The sequence below is a fragment of the Dendropsophus ebraccatus genome, chromosome 12 (assembly GCF_027789765.1).
Source record: "Dendropsophus ebraccatus isolate aDenEbr1 chromosome 12, aDenEbr1.pat, whole genome shotgun sequence".
Classification (NCBI taxonomy): domain Eukaryota; kingdom Metazoa; phylum Chordata; class Amphibia; order Anura; family Hylidae; genus Dendropsophus; species Dendropsophus ebraccatus.
Window position 1 is genome coordinate 4,566,702 of NC_091465.1, and position 22,308 is coordinate 4,589,009.

Here is a 22,308-nt window from a genome sequence, read left to right on the forward strand (position 1 = left end):
AGGCTAGAGAAGGCCATAGAAGGCTATAGAGGCTAGAGAAGGCCATAGAAGGCTATAGAGGCTAGAGAAGGCCATAGAAGGCTATAGAGGCTAGAGAAGGCCATAGAAGGCTATAGAGGCTAGAGAAGGCCATAGAAGGCTATAGAGGCTAGAGAAGGCCATAGAAGGCTATAGAGGCTAGAGAAGGCCATAGAAGGCCATAGAGGCTAGAGAAGGCCATAGAAGGCTCCCCCTATAATTATTCTGATGCTCAGGGCTGTATAGAAGGTGCACTGGATTCTGTTATTAGGCACCAGACGCCCTAAACTATTGCTCCTCTCTTCTATATACCAGTCATTGAGCTGCTTTATAGCCAGTGGCGTCTGTTTTCGGGAAATCTGGGTGTCAGTCAATACAGAACATTCAGACTATGGTTATCCACCAAGTCATGCAGGAATATCAGGCAGCTGGAGTCTGTACAGAGGTATACAGGGGATCCGGGTCACGGTCACTGTGTGTGTGGGGAGTAACCTGAGGGGTATAGGGTTTGGTGGGATACAGGGGATTTGGGTCACAGTAATGTTGGGGGGGATGAGGTGACTTGGGGGTTCTGATGATTTGGTGACTTCGGTAACAGGCCTCACACAGATAGGTATTAGGTTTCAGCAGGAATCCCCCCACAATGCTCTCTGGCCGCCAGGCACAGTCATTACCATATTCCTGCAATTTAATCTGGATAAAAGGTTAGGAATACAGATCGCTTAGTCAGCATTTCTCCCCGAGCCGCTCAGGACGGAGCGTCGGACGTTAAATGACTTCGATAGAAAGTCCATCAGAGGCCATTATGTCAGACAGTGACGGCGCGGGCTGGACCGATCCTGGACGGCTCTACAGGGTGCTGTGAGAACGGGGTCTCATATGTGATGTGTGTGTGTGTGTATGTATATATATATATATATATATATATATATATATATATATAGCTGCCTAAACCCATGTGGGATAGATATATATATATATATATATATACATACAGGAAAACATTGATATTTAGGTTCATCCATCCTATATAGATATATACATGCATGCTATAGGGATGGGATCCATCCTATACACCTAGGTACACACATTCTATATGGACATATAAAAGCATAAAATATACATACATCCGGCATCCTATATAAGCACATACATCACATACAGATATATACATCCATCCTATATAAGCACATACATCACATACAGATATATACATCCATCCTATATAGGCACATACATCACATACAGATATATACATCCATCCTATATAAGCACATACATCACATACAGATATATACATCCATCCTATATAAGCACATACATCACATACAGATATATACATCCATCCTATATAGGCACATACATCACATATAGATATATATACACATCCACCCTATATAGGCACATACAGATATATACATCCATCCTATATAAGCCCATACATCACATATAGATATATACATCCATCCTATATAAGCCCATACATCACATACAGATATATACATCCATCCTATATAAGCCCATACATCACATATAGATATATACATCCATCCTATATAAGCCCATACAGGACACACTGGGCACTATAGCCTATCCAGACAGGCAGCAGCTTTAGGTTGAAGACAAGTGAGATATATTATATATATATACACATACATTCTTTGTATATACGCACATACATCCTATATAGGCACATGCATGTCCTATATACAGAGATATACCTATATCCTATGTATTATCCCATTTCTATTTAGGTACACAGATATACTGTATCCATCTAATACAGATACGTGTGTTATATCAGTAAATACATACTATAAAGGGTAACGTGTGCATATAACCCTCTGTGTGCATGGCTGGAACATACAGATACATACAGTACAAGCCTGTTATACAGCTACATATGCATGGTATATAGGGGTAACTCTCCTATTTGTGTCCATTATATACGGGTACACACATCCTATATACACACTCCTGTATGTCCTGTGAGGATAGATAGCAGCCAGCTGTCCCTCCATAGGCGTCCTCCTTCATGTGCAGGTGTCGCTCGCTGTTTATCCTCCCAGCTATGTCAATGTTCTAGAACAATAAAAACGTCTTTTCCTCGCTGCTTCCAGGTAAATAAAAGCAATATGTAAGGTAAAGAGCGGAGAACCTCAAGGAAAAGGAGGGAGTTATGTGTCATCTCATCTCTGCAACAGGATTCAGAGGATTCACTGATACCAAACAAAGAAGAGATCCGGAGGAATTACTAGATAATGCCTCGCAATATACTGAGCCGGATGGTATGTATACAAGGTAAAGACACAAAGGTTTCCTCACTGAGCCAACCTCACTCCATACTGGCACCAACATGTCAGCAGCTCCACCACAATTACTCAAATAAAGGGAAACTTCAGTGAAAATATTCTTCTTTCAAATCTAAAGTTATATATATTTCCAGTACTTATCAGCTGCTGTATGTGCTGCAGGAAGTGGTGTATTCTCTCCAGTCTGACACAGTGCTCTCTGCTGCCACCTCTGTCCATGTCAGGAACTGTCCAGAGCAGCAGCAAATCCCCATAGAAAACCTCCCCTGCTCTGGACAGTTCCTGACATGGACAGAGGTGGCAGCAGAGAGCACTGTGTCAGACTACAAAGAACACACCACTTCCTGCAAGACATTCAGCAGCTGCTAAATACTGGAAGACAAGATTTTTAAATAGAAGTAAATTACAAACCTATATAAATTTCTGGCACTAGTTGATTAAAAAGAAAAAGATTTTTACTGGAGTACCCATTTAAACAACAAGCACGCAATACTCCATTTAAAGAGTCACTGTCGTATTTTTTTTTGTGGCAGAAATCAATAGTCCAGGCGATTTTAAGAAACTTTGTAATTGGGTTTATTAGCCAAATCTGCCATTCTCTGCATGTAAAAAGCCTTTTCCCAGGTCCCCCCCTCCTTCCTCTTTTTCATCCACTCTGAAAAATCTGAAAATTGTGACTTGTTGCAGGAGTCGTCCCCTGTCTGCTCTATGGAGAGGGGAGGGGGGAGGAGGAAGGAGGGAGTTACCCCGCAGCAGAAAGCAGATAACAGAGGATTACAGGCACTGAGCTGGGTGACAGCTGTAATCCCAGCTCAGACAGGTCACTGGTGATGGTCAGAACAGATAACGGGTGAGGTATTTGTAGATTAACTCTTTGTTGTCCTGTTTTGGTCTTTTCTTTAGCTCTCTCCATAGGAGAACAATGAAGACAGGGGGGAGAGCTTCAAACTGCTTTTTAATGATAAAAATGCATTTTTCGGATAATAAACCCAATTACAAGGTTTCTTAAAATCGCCTGGACTATTGATTTCTGCAAAAAAAAAATTCACGACAGTGACACTTTAACCTGTAGTGGCCGCTGCGCTGCTGGCTGTGATCAGAGTGTGGAGCCACAGTGATCAGTGGATTGCCAGGATCTGTCATTGTGTAACATCCTCTTCCCTCAATCATCCAATAAGGAACATATACTTAGGAGAAGGAACTCTTAAAGGGTAACTATAACTTCAAAATGACGCACCACTCCAAGTTCTTTTATTGCCACTCTTCTCAGCTACAATGAGGGGTATACGGAGTTGCCAGATAGACTGTCCCATAGACTCACAAAAACTCCATATAGCAGGGGGAGAGACACTGAGCCCAGGGGGAGAGACACTGAGCCCAGGGGGAGAGACACTGAGCCCAGGGGGAGAGACACTGAGCCCAGGAAGGGAAGAGACACTGAGCCCAGGGGGAGAGACACTGAGCCCAGGAAGGGAAGAGACACTGAGCCCAGGAAGGGAAGAGACACTGAGCCCAGGAAGGGAAGAGACACTGAGCCCAGGGGGAGAGACACTGAGCCCAGGGGGAGAGACACTGAGCCCAGGAGGAGAGACACTGAGCCCAGGAAGGGAAGAGACACTGAGCCCAGGAAGGGAAGAGACACTGAGCCCAGGGGGAGAGACACTGAGCCCAGGGGGAGAGACACTGAGCCCAGGCAGGGGGAGAGACACTGAGCCCAGGCAGGGGGAGAGACACTGAGCCCAGGGGGAGAGACACTGAGCCCAGGGGGAGAGACACTGAGCCCAGGGGGAGAGACACTGAGCCCAGGGGGAGACACTGAGCCCAGGGGGAGGGACACTGAGCCCAGGCAGGGGGGGAGACACTGAGTCCAGGGGGAGAGACACTGAGCCCAGGGGGAGAGACACTGAGCCCAGGCAGGGGGAGAGACACTGAGCCCAGGCAGGGGGAGAGACACTGAGCCCAGGCAGGGGGAGAGACACTGAGCCCAGGGGGAGAGACACTGAGCCCAGGGGGAGAGACACTGAGCCCAGGGGGAGAGACACTGAGCCCAGGCAGGGGGAGACACTGAGAACAACGATCCCTCCAGGGTGACTGGAAGTGTTCACCTACCTTCATCTCTACAGCAGCGGATCCAATAAGAAGCAGAGACTCCCCATCCCAAACATCAATCTGAAGGGTCTGAAGAGCCAAATAACGGAGAAACCATCTTCGTTCTCCAGGTTTGAGGAATCCCGGATCTACAGTGTACCTCAAGTGATACCCAGGCGACCCTATAGGAAGGAGAGACAGGAGGAGAGAATTGTATAGGATTCTCATCACAGATAAACACCCGAATATTAGAGCAATCACAGTGATCGGCTGATCATTATACCCAGCAGTGGCCTCTACAGGAGACATGTAGTATTACAGGAGGCTGCTTATTATACCCAGCAGTGGCCTCTACAGGAGACATGTAGTATTACAGGAGGGCTGCTCATTATACCCAGCAGTGGCCTCTACAGGAGACATGTAGTATTACAGGAGGGCTGCTCATTATACCCAGCAGTGGCCTCTACAGGAGACATGTAGTATTACAGGAGGCTGCTCATTATACCCAGCAGTGGCCTCTACAGGAGACATGTAGTATTACAGGAGGCTGCTTATTATACCCAGCAGTGGCCTCTACAGGAGACATGTAGTATTACAGGAGGCTGATCATTATACCCAGCAGTGGCCTCTACAGGAGACATGTAGTATTACAGGAGGGCTGCTCCTTATACCCAGCAGTGGCCTCTACAGGCAACTAGGATAGATGACTATTATATTGACAGTCCTTGACAGTCCAGGTCATCAGACCCATGGTCAGGCCTTGCTGCCATAATACAGATATGAATACACTTGTGTGAAATCGGGAGATGTTGTCCCACTCACCCGGGTTCAGTGAGCCATCTTTGTTGATCTGGATTAAGATCCGGGCTGGTGTATCAGAGCGTGACTTGGTGGTAGAATGAATCTGTACGAGCTGCAGGCGCGGGGTGGTCACTGTCTGAAAGCGGTAAAACTGGAAGGTGAAGTAAATGGTCTGCGGGCAAACGGCGGAGGGATCATCCTGGACACTATAGAGATAAAAGGAGGGTCAGCAGTCACCATTACAGACAGCTAACGTAACTACAGAACAGGGGGGTCAGCAGTCACCATTACAGACAGCTAACGTAACTACAGAACAGGGGGGTCAGCAGTCACCATCACAGCACAGAGGTAACGTATCTACAGAACAGGGGGGTCAGCAGTCACCATTACAGCACAGAGGTAACGTATCTACAGAACAGGGGGGTCAGCAGTCACCATCACAGACAGCGAACATATCTACAGAACAGGGGGGGGCAGCAGTCACCATCACAGCACAGAGGTAACGTATCTACAGAACAGGGGGGTCAGCAGTCACCATCACAGACAGCGAACGTATCTACAGAACAGGGGGGTCAGCAATCACCATCACAGACAGCTAACGTATCTACAGAACAGGGGGGTCAGCAGTCACCATCACAGACAGCTAACGTATCTACAGAACAGGGGGGTCAGCAGTCACCATCACAGACAGCGAACGTATCTACAGAACAGGGGGGGGCAGCAGTCACCATCACAGACAGCGAACGTATCTACAGAACAGGGGGGTCAGCAGTCACCATCACAGACAGCGAACGTATCTACAGAACAGGGGGGTCAGCAGTCACCATCACAGCACAGAGGTAACGTATCTACAGAACAGGGGGGTCAGCAGTCACCATCACAGCACAGCTAACGTATCTACAGAACAGGGGGGTCAGCAGTCACCATCACAGACAGCAAACGTATCTACAGAACAGGGGGGTCAGCAGTCACCATCACAGCACAGAGGTAACGTATCTACAGAACAGGGGGGTCAGCAGTCACCATCACAGCACAGAGGTAACGTATCTACAGAACAGCGGGGTCAGCAGTCACCATCACAGACAGCGAACGTATCTACAGAACAGGGGGGTCAGCAGTCACCATCACAGACAGCTAACGTATCTACAGAACAGGGGGGTCAGCAGTCACCATCACAGCACAGAGGTAACGTACCCTGTGGTGCAGATTATATATCTTGCAGAGCAGATTACACACCCTGCGGTGCGGATTACACACCCTGCGGCGCGAATTATATATCTTGCAGAGCGGATTACACACCCTGCGGTGAGGATTACCCACCCTGCCGCGCTGATTACACACCCTGCGGTGAGGATTACACACCCTGCGGTGCGGATTACACACCCTGCGGTGCGGATTACACACCCTGCGGTGAGGATTACACACCCTGCGGTGCGGATTATATATCTTGCAGAGCGGATTACACACCCTGCGGTGCGGATTACACACCCTGCGGTGCGGATTACACACCCTGCCGTGCTGATTACACACCCTGCCGTGCTGATTACACACCCTGCGGTGCGGATTATATATCTTGCAGAGCGGATTACACACCCTGCGGTGAGGATTACACACCCTGCGGTGAGGATTACACACCCTGCGGTGAGGATTACACACCCTGCGGTGAGGATTACACACCCTGCGGTGAGGATTACACACCCTGCGGTGAGGATTACACACCCTGCGGTGAGGATTACACACCCTGCGGTGAGGATTACACACCCTGCGGTGAGGATTACACACCCTGCGGTGCGGATTATATATCTTGCAGGGCAGATTACACACCCTACGGTGAGGATTACACACCCTACGGTGAGGATTACACACCCTGCGGTGCGGATTATATATCTTGCAGAGCAGATTATACACCCTGCGGTGCGGATTACACACCCTGCGGTGCGGATTACATATCATGCAGAGCAGATTATACACCTTGTGGCTCGGATTATACACCCTGCGGAGTGATAATCCACATCACCAATTTGTCACAGATTTTCTTATTGAGATTAATAGGTAAAATCATATCTGCACCTGCAGCATTTTCACAGCAGAATTGCTGCACAATTCTTCCCACACATGATCCGTCTAATGCGCGTTTACCCTCAGGAACTGCTCATGGCCGTTTTCTTCCTAAAATAGCGCTCCTCACCCCAGCACAATTGTATTGTAGTATATAGGGCTGAGCTGCAATATCACAAACAACCTGCAGCCTAGGGTGGCGCTGTAGCCATCTTTTCCTAATGCTGGACGGCCCCTTTAATACGAGCCTTTACTTAGACGGGTCTGTAAGTCATCATGCAGGGTTTATGAGACCACACAGATAGTGGAGCGCAGGGAGGAGTGTGTGACACGTCTAGATACATCCCGCAGGCGATAAACAACACTGACACTGATGAACGCCGCTCAATTAGCTCCTCCGGACGGTGATTGATGAGTGTCCGGATCTCCGCACTGTCACCACATCCATATTCATGAGCGCTCGTCACTCTCAACAAAAACGTCCTGATCAGACGGACGTGGCGGACGTCGCCTCTCACCTGCTGAAGGCGAGGAACTGCAGGAAGATCTCATTACACTGCAGATAATCGGCTTCTTCCCTCTGGGGATTAAAGTTCACCGGACTTGATGGATCGACCACTTCCGCCACTTCATTATTACAGTCACAGATTTCAGGGAACCCGGCTGAGTGGAGACGCGCCATGGCGGCCCGGGACAGAAGGGAGGTGGTGCTGCTGCAAGACACAAGGGGGCGCCACTTATAGGAACTTCTATCACTTACATAACAACTTACTAGTATTAAAGGGGTTAATCACCAAAAAATATTTTCTTTCAAATCAAATGGTGCCAGAAAGTTATACAGAATTGTAATTTACTTTATCTATTAAAAAAATCTCCAGTGTTCCAGTACTTATCAGCTGCTGTATGTCCTGCAGGAAGTGGTGTATTCTCTCCAGTGTGACACAGTGCTCTCTGCTGCCACCTCTGTCCATGTCAGGAACTGTCCAGAGCAGCAGCAAATCCCCATAGAAAACCTCTCCTGCCCTGGACAGTTCCTGACATGGACAGAGGTGGCAGCAGAGAGCAGTGTGTCAGACTGGAAAGGATACATCACTTCCTGCAGGACATACAGCAGCTGATAAGTACTGGAAGACTGGAGATTTTTTAATAGATAAAAAGTAAATTACAAATCTCTGGCACAGTTGATTTGAAAGAATTTATTTTTGTGAACAATCCCTTTAAGGGGTATTCACACAATCTGTGCACGGATATATATATATATATATATATATATATATATATATATACATATACTGACTATGGAACTTGCTGTATCAAGCTTATATCTTCATGAACTCAGCTGAGCTAATGTGCTTGTCTGGATCCCATGTGTTTGTTTGCACGCCATGGATTGGTCTAACTCTTCTTAAGGAAGTCCTCTGGGGTTGTTTATTGCCTCTATACCCGCCCCCCCCCCCCCCCCAAAAAAAAAAAAAAAAAAATATGTATCTGTGTCATGTGACCATCTTGCCTTTCAAGATTCAAACTTCATCTTCTCCCTTTCAAATCTGCTCTCAATCCCATTAGCATCACATGGGCAACTGGACCAGGACCATCTCTGCCTGCTGGGAGGACACTGGAATAATCCTCATCTCTATATAGCTCTGTACAAGCTAAGAGGTATACAGCTTCATGGAGACAGGAGGCTCTGCTGGCTGCGGTGGGGACCCCACTGAGAGCACAGAAACACATAGAATTTCCAGAGGGTCACTGTCAGATCTTTATATAGAAAGGAAAAGGTGAATGGATACTAGCATATATATATATATATATATATATATATATATATATATATATATATATATCTCTGCTATGTATCTGTCATGCACCCTGAGCTCCTACACAGCAGCGGCATATCGCCATAGACCACACATCTCCCAGCCATGGCAAAACTCCAACACCAGCTCCACCCGAGTGTAAATGTCCGAGCCAGATAAACATATCATTTATTACATCCTTCTGCCTCCCTAATGTTATGTCTGGCAGATGATGAACGGCCGCAGCACAATACACAGATCGTGGATGGTTTCTATAAAGAGGAAGGCTTTGTTTTTGTCTAGTTAGAAATTGATAAAATGGAAGAAAGAACTGGATGGATGGATGGATGGATGGATAGATAGAAGAGCTCTAAGCACATATGAACTTTTGTTTTTTCTTTTTGAATATACATTTTTTCTTGGCACATCTTTAATGGAAAGAAATAAAAGGTATATTTTATAACTTCTTATTCTTCAGTGATTAATAGATAGATAGATAGATAGATAGATAGATAGGTAGGAGATAGATAGATAGGAGATAGATAGATAGGAGAGAGATAGATAGATAGATAGATAGGAGATAGATAGATAGATAGATAGATAGATAGATAGGAGATAGGAGATAGGAGATAGATAGATAGATAGATAGATAGATAGATAGATAGATAGATAGATAGATAGATAGGAGATAGATAGATAGATAGATAATAGATAGATAGATAGATAGATAGGAGATAGATAGATAGGAGATAGATAGATAGATAGATAGATAGATAGATAGGAGATAGATAGATAGATAGATAGATAGATAGATAGATAGATAGATAGATAGGAGATAGATAGATAGATAGATAATAGATAGATAGATAGATAGATAGATAGATAGATAGATAGATAGATAGGAGATAGATAGATAGGAGATAGATAGATAGATAGGAGATAGATAGATAGATAGATAGATAGATAGATAGATAGATAGATAGATAGATAGATAGATAGGAGATAGATAGATAGGAGATAGATAGATAGATAGGAGATAGATAGATAGATAGATAGATAGATAGATAGGAGATAGATAGATAGGAGATAGATAGATAGATAGGAGATAGATAGATAGATAGATAGATAGATAGGAGATAGATAGATAGGAGATAGATAGATAGATAGATAGATAGATAGATAGATAGATAGGAGATAGATAGGAGATAGATAGATAGATAGATAGATAGATAGATAGATAGATAGGAGATAGATAGGAGATAGATAGATAGATAGATAGATAGATAGATAGATAGATAGATAGATAGATAGATACTACATGCCTACATGCCCGATCTTTGTGTCTTTACTACATAACAGGAGAAAGTTTAGCAGTAAATGTTGCATGTCTGGTCAGTCTCCATTTATCCTGCCTGATCTCAGTTTTAGGGGCCACCATACACAACATGGTCAACAGGGTGGAATCTGATCACAATGATCAGCAGGGTGGGATCTGATCACAATTATCAGCAGGGTGGGATCTGATCACAATTATCAGCAGGGTGGGATCTGATCACAATGATGGGAGGGTGGGATCTGGTCACAATGATGGCAGGGTGGGATCTGATCGCAATGATGGCAGGGTGGGATCTGATCGCAATGATCAGCAGGGTGGGATCTGATGAGAGTGATGCCAGGTGTATGGACGGTGTAACCCAGTCGCACAGTATATGACCCTGTCACTGGGGTCCGGCACAGTATACCGCCACCTCCTTGTCTCCCAGCATACTGTGATGGCCGTGGAGGTTAGAAATCTCAGTATTATATACTGTAACTGGTGTATATCTTGCATGGCTGTATACATATTATATATCTTTACTGATGCCCCCAGCATTTAGCCGCAGACAGCCCTTACCTTCCAGACTGAGTTCCCATTGCCACCACGGGGGCATGGACGGGAGAGAAGACCAGCTCTTGGAGATGGTCGGCATTGGACGGCTCCTGATTACTCTTACCCAGATCTGCCTCCAGGTGCGTGATTCCACTGGCGTAAGGGATTTCCTGTAGATGAGAAAGGTAGGAGACACATGGTAAAGAGGACATCCTAGGTGCAGCAGCCGTGGACGGTCCCCATGTGTCCGGGACCAGTGTTGAGCGGAGATGCCAGACTGACCTCTTAGGTTTGGCAACCTTCTCCAAACACTCACCATTTACCTCCTGCTGTCTGGAGAAGTTGGATGCCACTCCAGGGAGTCTGGAAAACATGGATACAGCCATAGGCCATAGTCAGTATCCGTGTTTTCCTGGCAGCCCTAGGGCGGCATCCAACTTCTCCAGCTGCTGCAACTACTGAGCCTTCAGGTTCAGAATCTCCACTCAGCACTGCCCGGGACGTGAAGAGGCTGTCAGGGTCAGCCATATTATCTATGGTGGGGCTGCTTTTCGGTCACCCATCCTATCTGGCATCTATACTGTTGTTGAGCAAAGTTGCCAAACCTCTCCTAACACTGGGAGTCAAATGCCGAACGTTCGGGATTCAGAGGACGTTGCCTAACCTGAGCAGTTCAGCAACTCCACTCAACACTCATCTATAACCCACAAAGAAGAATCAGCCACTAAACCGCCATACTGTGCCACATACCGCGCCCCTGAGAGGCGGCCTCTTCCACAGTGATGCGGTACCAGGAGAGGCGGTAATGTCTCAGCCTCAGCTAGTAAAGTGGTCCAGGCCTCTCCTTACAAGAAGCGTGTCAGGTAATTGGGGGGAAAAATGGTTTTATGCATCAGGAAACAATGGAAATGAAGATGATGGTGAAGGCCGAGGCTCCCGCTGCCGTATAAAACATTATGTAAATCTGCATCTGTGCTAGTGATGCGGTGTGTGACGTCTGACACATCCATCTACCTGGACACATCGCATCTGCATACAGAATACAGAACCTGGATGGTTGAAACCTCCTTAAAGGAGAACTCCGGGCTGGGGTGATTCTTAACAGAGAGGGGAGGATAGAAGAAGTAACACATGCTCTCACCTCCCCGCTCCAGTGCTGGTGCCGCTATCCTGCAGCTCCGGTCCCCCGGGTCCCGGACTCTTCTGGGCGGGATAACAGTGCTGGTGCGGGGGAGGTGGGAGGTGAGAGCATGTGTTACTTCTTGTATCCTCCTTAGCACTCTGACAAAAATCACCCCAGCCGAGTTCTCCTTTAAAGGAATATTCCAGTAACAGACACTTACTCACCTCCCCACTGGGCAGCTGATAACATTACATCAGTGGGGGTCCAACCAACACAGCCCGAGTGATGGGGAGAATAGGAACCATCGTTCCCGGCCACATCCCAGCTAAGTAACTGGAATGACAAAGATGGGCAACTGTACGCTATATGAGGGGGCGTCCTCCATCCCTCACTACACCTCATACTGACGCTCTGTCTATACAGACCCAGCACCGCAGGAAGTCAGTGTATAGAGAGAGGACTTCCATTATATAAAGGAGGGAAGAGATATAACTACAAGGACGAGTATCAGGCGAGTGCCCAGCGGGAGATGCCATGGCCACCAGAGATCAGCGGGCTGGAGTTGGATAGGGTGGCATGTGATTACCGGTGGCTGAAGAAGTTGGATGCGACCCTATGGAGTCCGGGTGGATACAGTCTATGGCTTATGGCTATGTCCATGTTATCCAGGACTCCCTAGGGCGGCATCCAACTTCTTCAGCCACCAGTAATCACATGCTGCATGATCCCCCTTCCTGCCATCTTGTTCTAATGGTGCAAAGAAGGTGCATGCGCGTGTTGGTGCACAGAAGGTGCATGCGCGTGTTGGTGGACAGAAGGTGCATGCGCGTGTTGGTGGACAGAAGGTGCATGCGCGTGTTAGTGCACAGAAGGTGCATGCGCGTGTTGGTGGACAGAAGGTGCATGCGCGTGTTGGTGCACAGAAGGTGCATGCGCGTGTTGGTGCACAGAAGGTGCATGCGCGTGTTGGTGCACAGAAGGTGCATGCGCGTGTTGGTGCACAGAAGGTGCATGCGCGTGTTGGTGCACAGAAGGTGCATGCGCGTGTTGGTGCACAGAAGGTGCATGCGCGTGTTGGTGCACAGAAGGTGCATGCGCGTGTTGGTGCACAGAAGGTGCATGCGCGTGTCTTTCTAGAGTTCGCAGAAGGAAATGCAGAGTATAGTGGGGAGACATTTCCAGGACTACTTTACCTTTTGCCATTTAAAGGGGTAGTTTACCAAAAAATGTTTTCTTTAAAATCAACTGGTGCCAGAAAGTGTAAGAGATTTGTAATTTACTTCTATTAAATAATCTCCAGTCTTCCCATACTTATCAGCTGCTGTATGTCCTACAGGAAGTGATGTATTCTCTCCCTCACATGGACAGAGGTGGCAGCAGAGAACACTGTCAGACTGGAGAGAATACATTACTTCCTGCAGGACATACAGCAGCTGATAAGTAGCGGAAGACAGGAGATTTTTTTTTTTAAAGAAGTAAATTATAAATCTGTAAATTATAAATTATAAAATGGTCTAGACTCCTCAGAGTGGTGACCAGCTGTGAACCCCCATAGATATGAATGTAGACTGAGTCTTCCTCATCCTTGGCCCATCCCCATCCTGTACTATACTCTGTGCAGATCATTTCCCCTTAATCCCCAAATGAATGGGAATACAGTGACGTCGGCTGTCATCCTATGAGTTATTGTGAAGTCTCGTACGCTGAGTGACAGCCGCTAATGGCAGCCATTACCGTCCCCACGAGAGTTGTCATCCGGCATCTCAGCGCGCTAAATAGAACATACAGCAATAGTGTTATGTAAAGTTATATCCCCTGCGGACCCTCTCTCCTGCTGATGGGGGCCGATGGCTGCCAGATGAGTGACAGCTCTGCCGGCAGCTGTCTGATGTCTAGGTGAGGCGGCAGACTAAGGGGGTGAGGCCGGACGAGGATACAAGGACGCACCATCACTGGTGGCCGCTGGTTCCAGGATCCTTTTGCAGGGCTTGTGTGGGAAGGGCTGCACCACTGATCACTGGATTGTTTGTGCGACCAAAGTGAGATCCTGACACATCCAGCACAGACAGGCACATCCTCCATAGACTTTAATGGCCTGAGCACACTCGGCTAGGTTTGGGTCTGTGTTTACACCCTTGTTACACAGGATGTCGAGATATTAAGGCAACGTAAAGACCACCTGTGGTATGAAGCCGGTCTCTCTTTTATCATTGATGCCGATGACTTAAAGGGAATGTGTTGCCTTAATTTTACCAATTAGAACCAGAAACAAAAATTATTCTTTCTTTGATCTGTTTCTATTTTCTGACTGTAATTTTTTTTATTTCCCTTTTTATACATTGTTATGGGGGCGGCCATCTTGCCTAGGCTGTTCTTAACAGCACTTAGTAACATGCTTTACAGCAAGCCTCATGGATATAGACAACAATAGACAGACTCTGTCCCCTTGAGATGAATGTGAGACATTACTGAGCGCGCTCTGTGACCTGTGAAGAGGTCGTTCCCTAGAGAGCTGCTATTGTCTCCTCTATCTACTGGTGTCATATGACGCTGCAATGCTTTAGAGATCACTTTACTGCAGTCTCCTCTTATCACCACGGGGAGCTGCTATTGTCTCCTCAATCTAATGGTGTCACATGATGCTGCAATGCTGTACAGATCACTTTACAGCAGCCTCTTCTTATCACCATAGGGAGCTGCTATTGTCTCCTTTATCTATTGGTGTCACATGACGATGCAATGCTGTACAGATCACTTTACTGCAGCCTCCTCTTATCACCACAGAAACAACAGGAAGTCTCGGCTTAGTTTTAGCCCCAGTGGTGAGAATGAGAGCTACAAGATATCAGGATTATTTTATAATATAGAGAGAAAAATGGAAAATTAGAAAAAAAAATGTCACCAACAATTCTTAACAAATATATGTTTAACATAAAACCATAATTTGTACAATAAATCATTATCTGATGTCACATTCCCTTTAAACCTGCTCATCAGCTGCCGTCGGCCGTTGTTGGCCGCTGTTGCATCGGGTCCTATCAGTCTGTGCAGCCAATATTTGCTCCACGTGGAACCGGCAGATAGGAGCAGGCCCAGCTGGGCTGGGGGATGAGGAGGAGCACTATGATGGCAGGTGGGCCATTGTCTCCCGTTCCCCCATTGTCTCCCTCCCGACAGCGGCCATTACATGACTTTACGCAGCTCGCGTCGCTCTGTGTATAAATGGTGGAACATACGGATTTGGCAGATGTCTCCCCATCACTGATATTTACTTACAGTCAGTGTCACAGAAAGAGCAGAGCCGCCATTCTCCCACCGCACGTGACGCCATGTTCCCTCAATTATTCTTGTCAGGAAAAAACAATCTTGGAGCGCGGCAGCGGCGGCATGAGAGAGGAGTTTGTGGTAACAGGTAATTCTAATGAGAACGCTCCCTTGAAAACAATTAACCAAATTACCAAATGCCGCCCCATTACCAGCACGTCACGGGATGCTAACCGCATACAATTACAGGACGCTAAGATGGGGCTGTTTGTGCTGTATAATCCCTCTAAGATGTGTACAAGAGTCAGGGATGCCATCACATGACCTACCAGGTCCCCGTGACGTGGAGCACGCGTCTTACGGCTTCAGACAATGATCTCTATCCTGTCGCCTTCCAGCTGCTGCAAAACTACTGGACTCATTGGGACAACTAAAGGCTGTCTGGGCATGCTGGGAGTTGTAGTTCTGCAACACTTGGAACGCTACAGGTAGGGGTTCACCGGCTTAAAGGGATCATTTAATCTGTCTTTATGTCCTGTAGGAAGTGGTGTATTCTCTCCAGTCTGACACAGTGCTCTCTGCTGCCACCTCTGTCCATGTCAGGAACTGTCCAGAGCAGCAGCCAATCCCCATAGAAACCTCTTCTGCTCTCCTGGACAGTTCCTGACATGACCAGAGGTGGCAGCAGACCGGAGAGAATAGACCACTTCCTGCAGGACATACAGCAGCTGATAAGTACTGGAAGACTGGAGATGGGTAGCAGGCCTTCTTAGATGACGGGGGTAAGGAGTTTAGGTGTACGGCCAGTGACACAGGAAGCAATCAATCTCTTCCAGGACATACGGCTGATAGGGTGGGAAAAGCAGCGTCTTCTCTATGTGTAGCTTCTATCACATGGGTCTCCAAACTGCAGCTCTCCAGCTGTTGCAAACCTACATTTCCCATCATGCCTGGACAGCAGAAGCTGAAGCTGTCCGGGCATGATGGGAATTGTGGTTTTGCAACAGCTGGAGGGCGGCAGTTCGGAGACCCCGGGTCTATGAGGTGGTGATGAGAACATGATGGATGAAGCGTTCCCAGAGCTTCCACAATGGCCGGAGATCAGGATCGGCTGATTTACACACTCCAGGATTCACCATTTACATCCACTCAAGTTCTACTCTGAAACTTTTTAGATTTTTTTTCCTGCTTTGTTCCCCACGTTCCTTGCTGTACTGTGTATAATTTACGCCGGGCCGGCAGGTCCTATATATAATGTGGGATACGCCGGTAGCCGCACTTTCTGGGATATGGGCCCGCTTTACTATCTGCAAACAGCTGCGACTAATGTAAATGACCGCGTTCACCATATTTATTAGGCTTTTTATCAAAAAGATTTCTCATCCTTTCAAGGATGTTCCCAGTGACTAATGGTCACATTTACTTTCCTTAAATATATGTTACAACTTGCAACTGTGCTTTTAATCCCTTTTACATCTTAAAAAATTACAGTGATACATAAATCTGGCCGTGCCGGGTAACACTTACACGGCCAAATTCATCTCAGGAATAAAGTTTACTTTTACTGAGCAAAAGAATGTTCTTTTATCTTCTTATGGGCTTAGAGCTGGTCCGTAGCTGGTGCGAGGCTGAAGATGGGGGGGATCGGGGTCACATTGGCCGACATCACAGACGTCCATGCCAGGACGCCCACCAATCCCCAACATGAACAGATACAGAGGTTCTATACTATTTATATATATATATATATATATATATATATATATATATACACACCTCATCCATACACTGGAGCTCACCGTGAGCATCAGGCCCTCCATGTAATGCTTCTTTCTGTGCATACTCCGCATGTTAGGCCCAGAACTAGATTCCATATGCAGACATCATTAAGGGGTTTGTTGACTTCCCAAATTTTTCTTTTGATTCAACTGGTTTTAGAAAATTATATAGATTTGTAATTTACTTCTAGAAAAGAAATCTCCAGTCTTCCAGTACTTATCAGCTGCTGTATGTCCTGCAGGAAGTGGTGTATTCTCTCCAGTCTGACACAGTGCTCTCTGCTGCCACCTCTGTCCATGTCAGGAACTGTCCAGAGCAGCAGCAAATCCCCATAGAAAACCTCTCCTGCTCTGGACAGTTCCTGACATGGACAGAGGTGGCAGCAGAGAGCAGTGTGTCAGACTGGAGAGAATACACCACTTCCTGCAGGACATACAGCAGCTGATAAGTACTGGAAGACTTTGGGTGGGGGGTGTCAGTTTCAGCTCACAAATCATTTTTTGTTCTGTTTTGCATTATGGTAAAATGAAGATCTTTATAAAAAGTGCACATAGGCCGCCATGTGGCTGCATATATTTAGTATATATGGAGACATAACGGAGGTGAGGAGCTACAGGCAAAGTTATAGAGTGCCCCAAAAACAACACTCTTTCCAGTCCATCCCCCGTCCCCCCCATCCCCCGGAGCTGTCACGTTATAAGGGCGCCCTCACACATCCATTTTGTCTGGCGTCTGTTTCATGCATTTGTGTTTTTTCTGGTGTTTGTGACTTTAGGTGCGAATGTTTTTGTGGTTCCGGTGTGTTTGTGTGCTGAACTTTTTTCAGGTGACAAAACGCCAGAAAAAAAGCCATACATACAGCAGGGGCGTTTTTGAGATAACCAGAACAATCCTATTGAAGTCTATGGGAGAAAAGAACGCCACAGTTTGCAAAAAAAAAAAAGCCAGAACTGCACCCTGAAAAACCACCATGTGTGTACGGCCAACCATAGACATCCACTCACCTCCAGCTATAATCTGGCCGCTGGCGTTTTTCCAAGATTTTAAGGCGGTGTGAGGGCGGCCGGAGGGACAGTGTTATTAAATATTAATAAACAAGAAAAGGCAGAAAATGTGACATCTACAGATAGAAAAACAAAAAAAACTTGTATTATGAAGCCTGAGACCAGGCGATGTCCCGGAGAGATTATACTTTTTAACCTTTTACCTTACCGATTTTTATGTGACGCCATTTTCTAACAAAACAGCAATGACTGAGCTCAGGGAGATCAGTGCAAAAATCCAATGAGGTGCACACTCTATATACACCCCAATAAATTTAAATATGCAAAATAGGAGAGAAAGGGTCCGTGGGGCCTCAATTACCAGTCTCAAAACACGGGAATAACCAGCAGTATCCCTCCAGGGAAGGAAGGAAGAGCTGCTGCCAAGGGGGGAGATCAGCAAAGATCAGCAGTCACAGACTCTAATGGGGTTGGCGCCTGTCAGACCCTATACACACACACACTTCTCTATACACACACACACACACTTCTCTATACACACACACACACACACACACACACACACACACTTCTCTATACACACACACACACACACTTCTCTATACACACACACACTTCTCTATACACACACACACACACACTTCTCTATACACACACACACTTCTCTATACACACACACACACACACACTTCTCTATACACACACACACTTCTCTATACACACACACACTTCTCTATACACACACACACACTTCTATATACACACACACACACTTCTCTATACACACACACACTTCTCTATACACACACACACTTCTCTATACACACACACACACACTTCTATATACACACACACACACACACTTCTCTATACACACACACTTCTCTATACACACACACACACACACTTCTCTATACACACACACACACACTTCTCTATACACACACACACACTTCTCTATGCACACACTTCTATATATACACACACACACACTTCTATATACACACACACACTTCTATATACACACACTTCTATATATATATATATACACACACTTCTATATACACACACACACACACACCTCTATACACACACACACTTCTCTATGCACACACTTCTATATACACACACACACACACACTTCTATATACACACACACACACACTTCTATATACACACACACACTTCTATATACACACACACACTTCTATATACACACACTTCTATATATATATATACACACACTTCTATATACACACACACACACACACCTCTATACACACACACACTTCTCTATGCACACACTTCTATATACACACACACACACACTTCTATATACACACACACACACACTTCTATATACACACACACTTCTATATACACACACACACTTCTATATACACACACACACTTCTATATACACACACACTTCTATATACACACACACTTCTATATACACACACACTTCTATATACACACACTTCTATATACACACACTTCTATATACACACACACACTTCTACATAGACACACACACACACTTCTATATACACACACACACACTTCTATATATACACACACACACACTTCTATATACACATACACTTCTATATACACACACACACACACACTTCTCTATACACACACACACTTCTCTATACACACACACACTTCTCTATACACATACACACACACACACACACTTCTCTATACACACACACTTCTCTATAAACACACACATACACACCTATCTCTATATATACACACACACACACACATCTCTGAGTTGTAGACTTTCCTGGCGGCAATGAGTTGTAAACCAATTCCATTAAGGTAAGTGAGTGACACGCCACTTCTCCTCAGTCATGTGAGTTATGTATAATTAATCCAAATGCTCCCGAGTGTCACCTCATATAATCTGAGAATGGTTTCCGGCCCGAGGGCAGATATGTGGTTAGATGGAAGGTGGTGTTACTCAATGGAGACTGGGATACGAGCCGGCAGTGACAACTGACACACAATAAATCACCCCGGACCCGCTCATCGATTTCCTGTGCTCTCTGCCTTATAACGTGTCCCGGTGATAGGACGTACGCACTATAAGCAAGGACGTCCAAAAAACGTGTTCACGGCCTGAGACCCACCCATCCAGCTGGTAAGTGACTGCGGCGCACAACCCCTGGACCCCACTGTGAGCGGTCGGAGATGGGTCTAACCGCACTGGCAGCTGTCTACAGACGGGTCCTCCTCAGTGTGGGGCAGAATTGCCAAACTATCTGGGATCTTTAAAGTGTCACTGTCGTTAAAAAAATTTTTTTGCAGAAATCAATAGTCCAGGCGATTTAAAGAAACTTTGTAATTGGGTTTATTAGCCAAATCTGCCATTCTCTGCATGTAAAAAGCCTTTTCCCAGGTCCCCCCCTCCTCTCCTTTCTGTCATCCACTCCTCAGAATCAGAAAATCTCGACTGTTTTTTCATCAGTTGGATCTGTCTGGTCTATGAAGAGGGGAGGGGGGAGGGGAAAGGAGCGAGATTAGGGGCAGCTGAGAGCCAAGAACAAAAGATAGCTATTCAGAGCCCTAATTAGAGGTCAGAGAGGTCAGAAGAGAGAGCCTGCTATGTGAATGTAAATTAACTCTTTGTTGTCCTGTTTTGCTTCTTTTACTTTCTCTCTCCATAGGAAAACCATGAAGACAGGGGTGGGAGCTTCAAACTGCTTTTTCATGATAAAAATTCATTTTTCGGCTAATAAAATTTTAACGACAGTGACACTTTAAGGGACTGATCAAGTCTATTGAAAGGGAATCTGTGACCATTTTGCTGCCAAACGTATAAAACTGGAGCCCAAGCCGGTCTGCCCAAGTGCCCCAGCCCGGTACACCTCCTCACTTGCCATCACTGACTGGCGTACAGGGCTTTGTGTATCAATCAATGAGGGTCTGGGAGGTGAGGAGGAGTAAGGAGGCGTGTCAGGCTGTGGCACTTGACCAGCTTGACCCCACCTCCTTGACACCCTAGTGGAAAAAAAAAAAAAAAAAAGGTTATAGGTTGGCGACCACCATTAGCTCCAGGAAGGCTTCAGTTTGCTTGTATACCCTAAGAGCTATATAAAAGGGTCTACAGCTTACAGCAGCAAATACAGCTGCAAGATCCCTATACGGGGCGGCACTAATAAACCAGCTCTTCCTCCTGGACAACAACTACCATTCAACTATTCACACATTAGCATACAAAAGCTGCTGTCTCATAAAGAGCCAACAATACCCCGCTAGAATAGAACATGTGGATGTCACAGAGCGCTCCTATAGGCCGCTCCATGAGTAGCCAGCATTATACTATAGTTACAGTATAGTTTAGTTACATTATGAAGTATTTTACCGCCCACTTACTGGTATATTTGGAGACTTGTTTAGTGTAAAGATGCCCAATCATAAAGAGGACAAACAATGAATTCACATAACCAATAAGAAAGATGGCGTGTTTCAGTAACTGGCAGTGGACAAGGGCGGTTGCCAAAACGCATCCAGTGTTCCTATTGTCTATGGATATGTGAAATTATGTGGCATTGTGTTTCTCTCGAGGCACAACTACATTTACCATGAAGTGCCATACAACTTTCCTTTAAAGAGGATCGGCGGGGTCTTCAAAAAAACTTCAGCTCCCCTCTTCCATGGCGGGCAACCACTCCTCATATTCCAGCATCTTCTCTTATCCCCCAGCCATCGGGTGTGTTAGCTTCACCACCTAATAGGCCAATAGTTGCAGAGACTCCTGTCTAGGTGGTCTACAGTTCATACCCCATTGACAGTCCACAGACCATTACAGTCTATTGCCCACCGGCCCATGGGGCGTGAACCTGAACGCTCTCCATAATGAGAGCGGAGTGACTTCCGAGGCCATTAGCACACTGGACACCAAAACTATCATGGCTGATAACTTGGGAACAGGAGAAATAAAGAAATCTTTGGACACCACCAAGACATGGGTGACGAGATCGGAGGAAGCCCGAGGACCTCTATAAGGCACAGAGCACATCACATTCTAACCAATATACTCTATGAGACATCAGATATGGCAGCCGATCGTCCGATCCTCGTTTCTTTACTTAGTTTTTTTCATTCGAGGCCTCGGGACTGTAAATCAAATGTCAGGACCTGAGACAAGAGGCTAATAATAAATGCTTACACAATCACC

General features: G+C 46.0%; 1 protein-coding gene across 5 annotated transcripts in view; it reads right to left on the reverse strand.

The window, feature by feature from the left end:
• Positions 1-22,308, reverse strand: part of NPHP4 (nephrocystin 4) — a 164,880-nt gene that overhangs the window by 46,965 nt on the left and 95,607 nt on the right. For all 5 annotated transcript variants that reach the window (XM_069948418.1, XM_069948415.1, XM_069948414.1 and 2 more), the window contains exons 14-17: positions 10,968-11,113; positions 7,796-7,990; positions 5,241-5,425; positions 4,440-4,600 (exon numbers count right to left, since the gene is read on the reverse strand). In XM_069948418.1, coding sequence (XP_069804519.1) covers positions 4,440-4,600; positions 5,241-5,425; positions 7,796-7,990; positions 10,968-11,113 — 687 coding nt within the window. The remainder of the gene's footprint in view (positions 1-4,439; positions 4,601-5,240; positions 5,426-7,795; positions 7,991-10,967; positions 11,114-22,308) is intronic.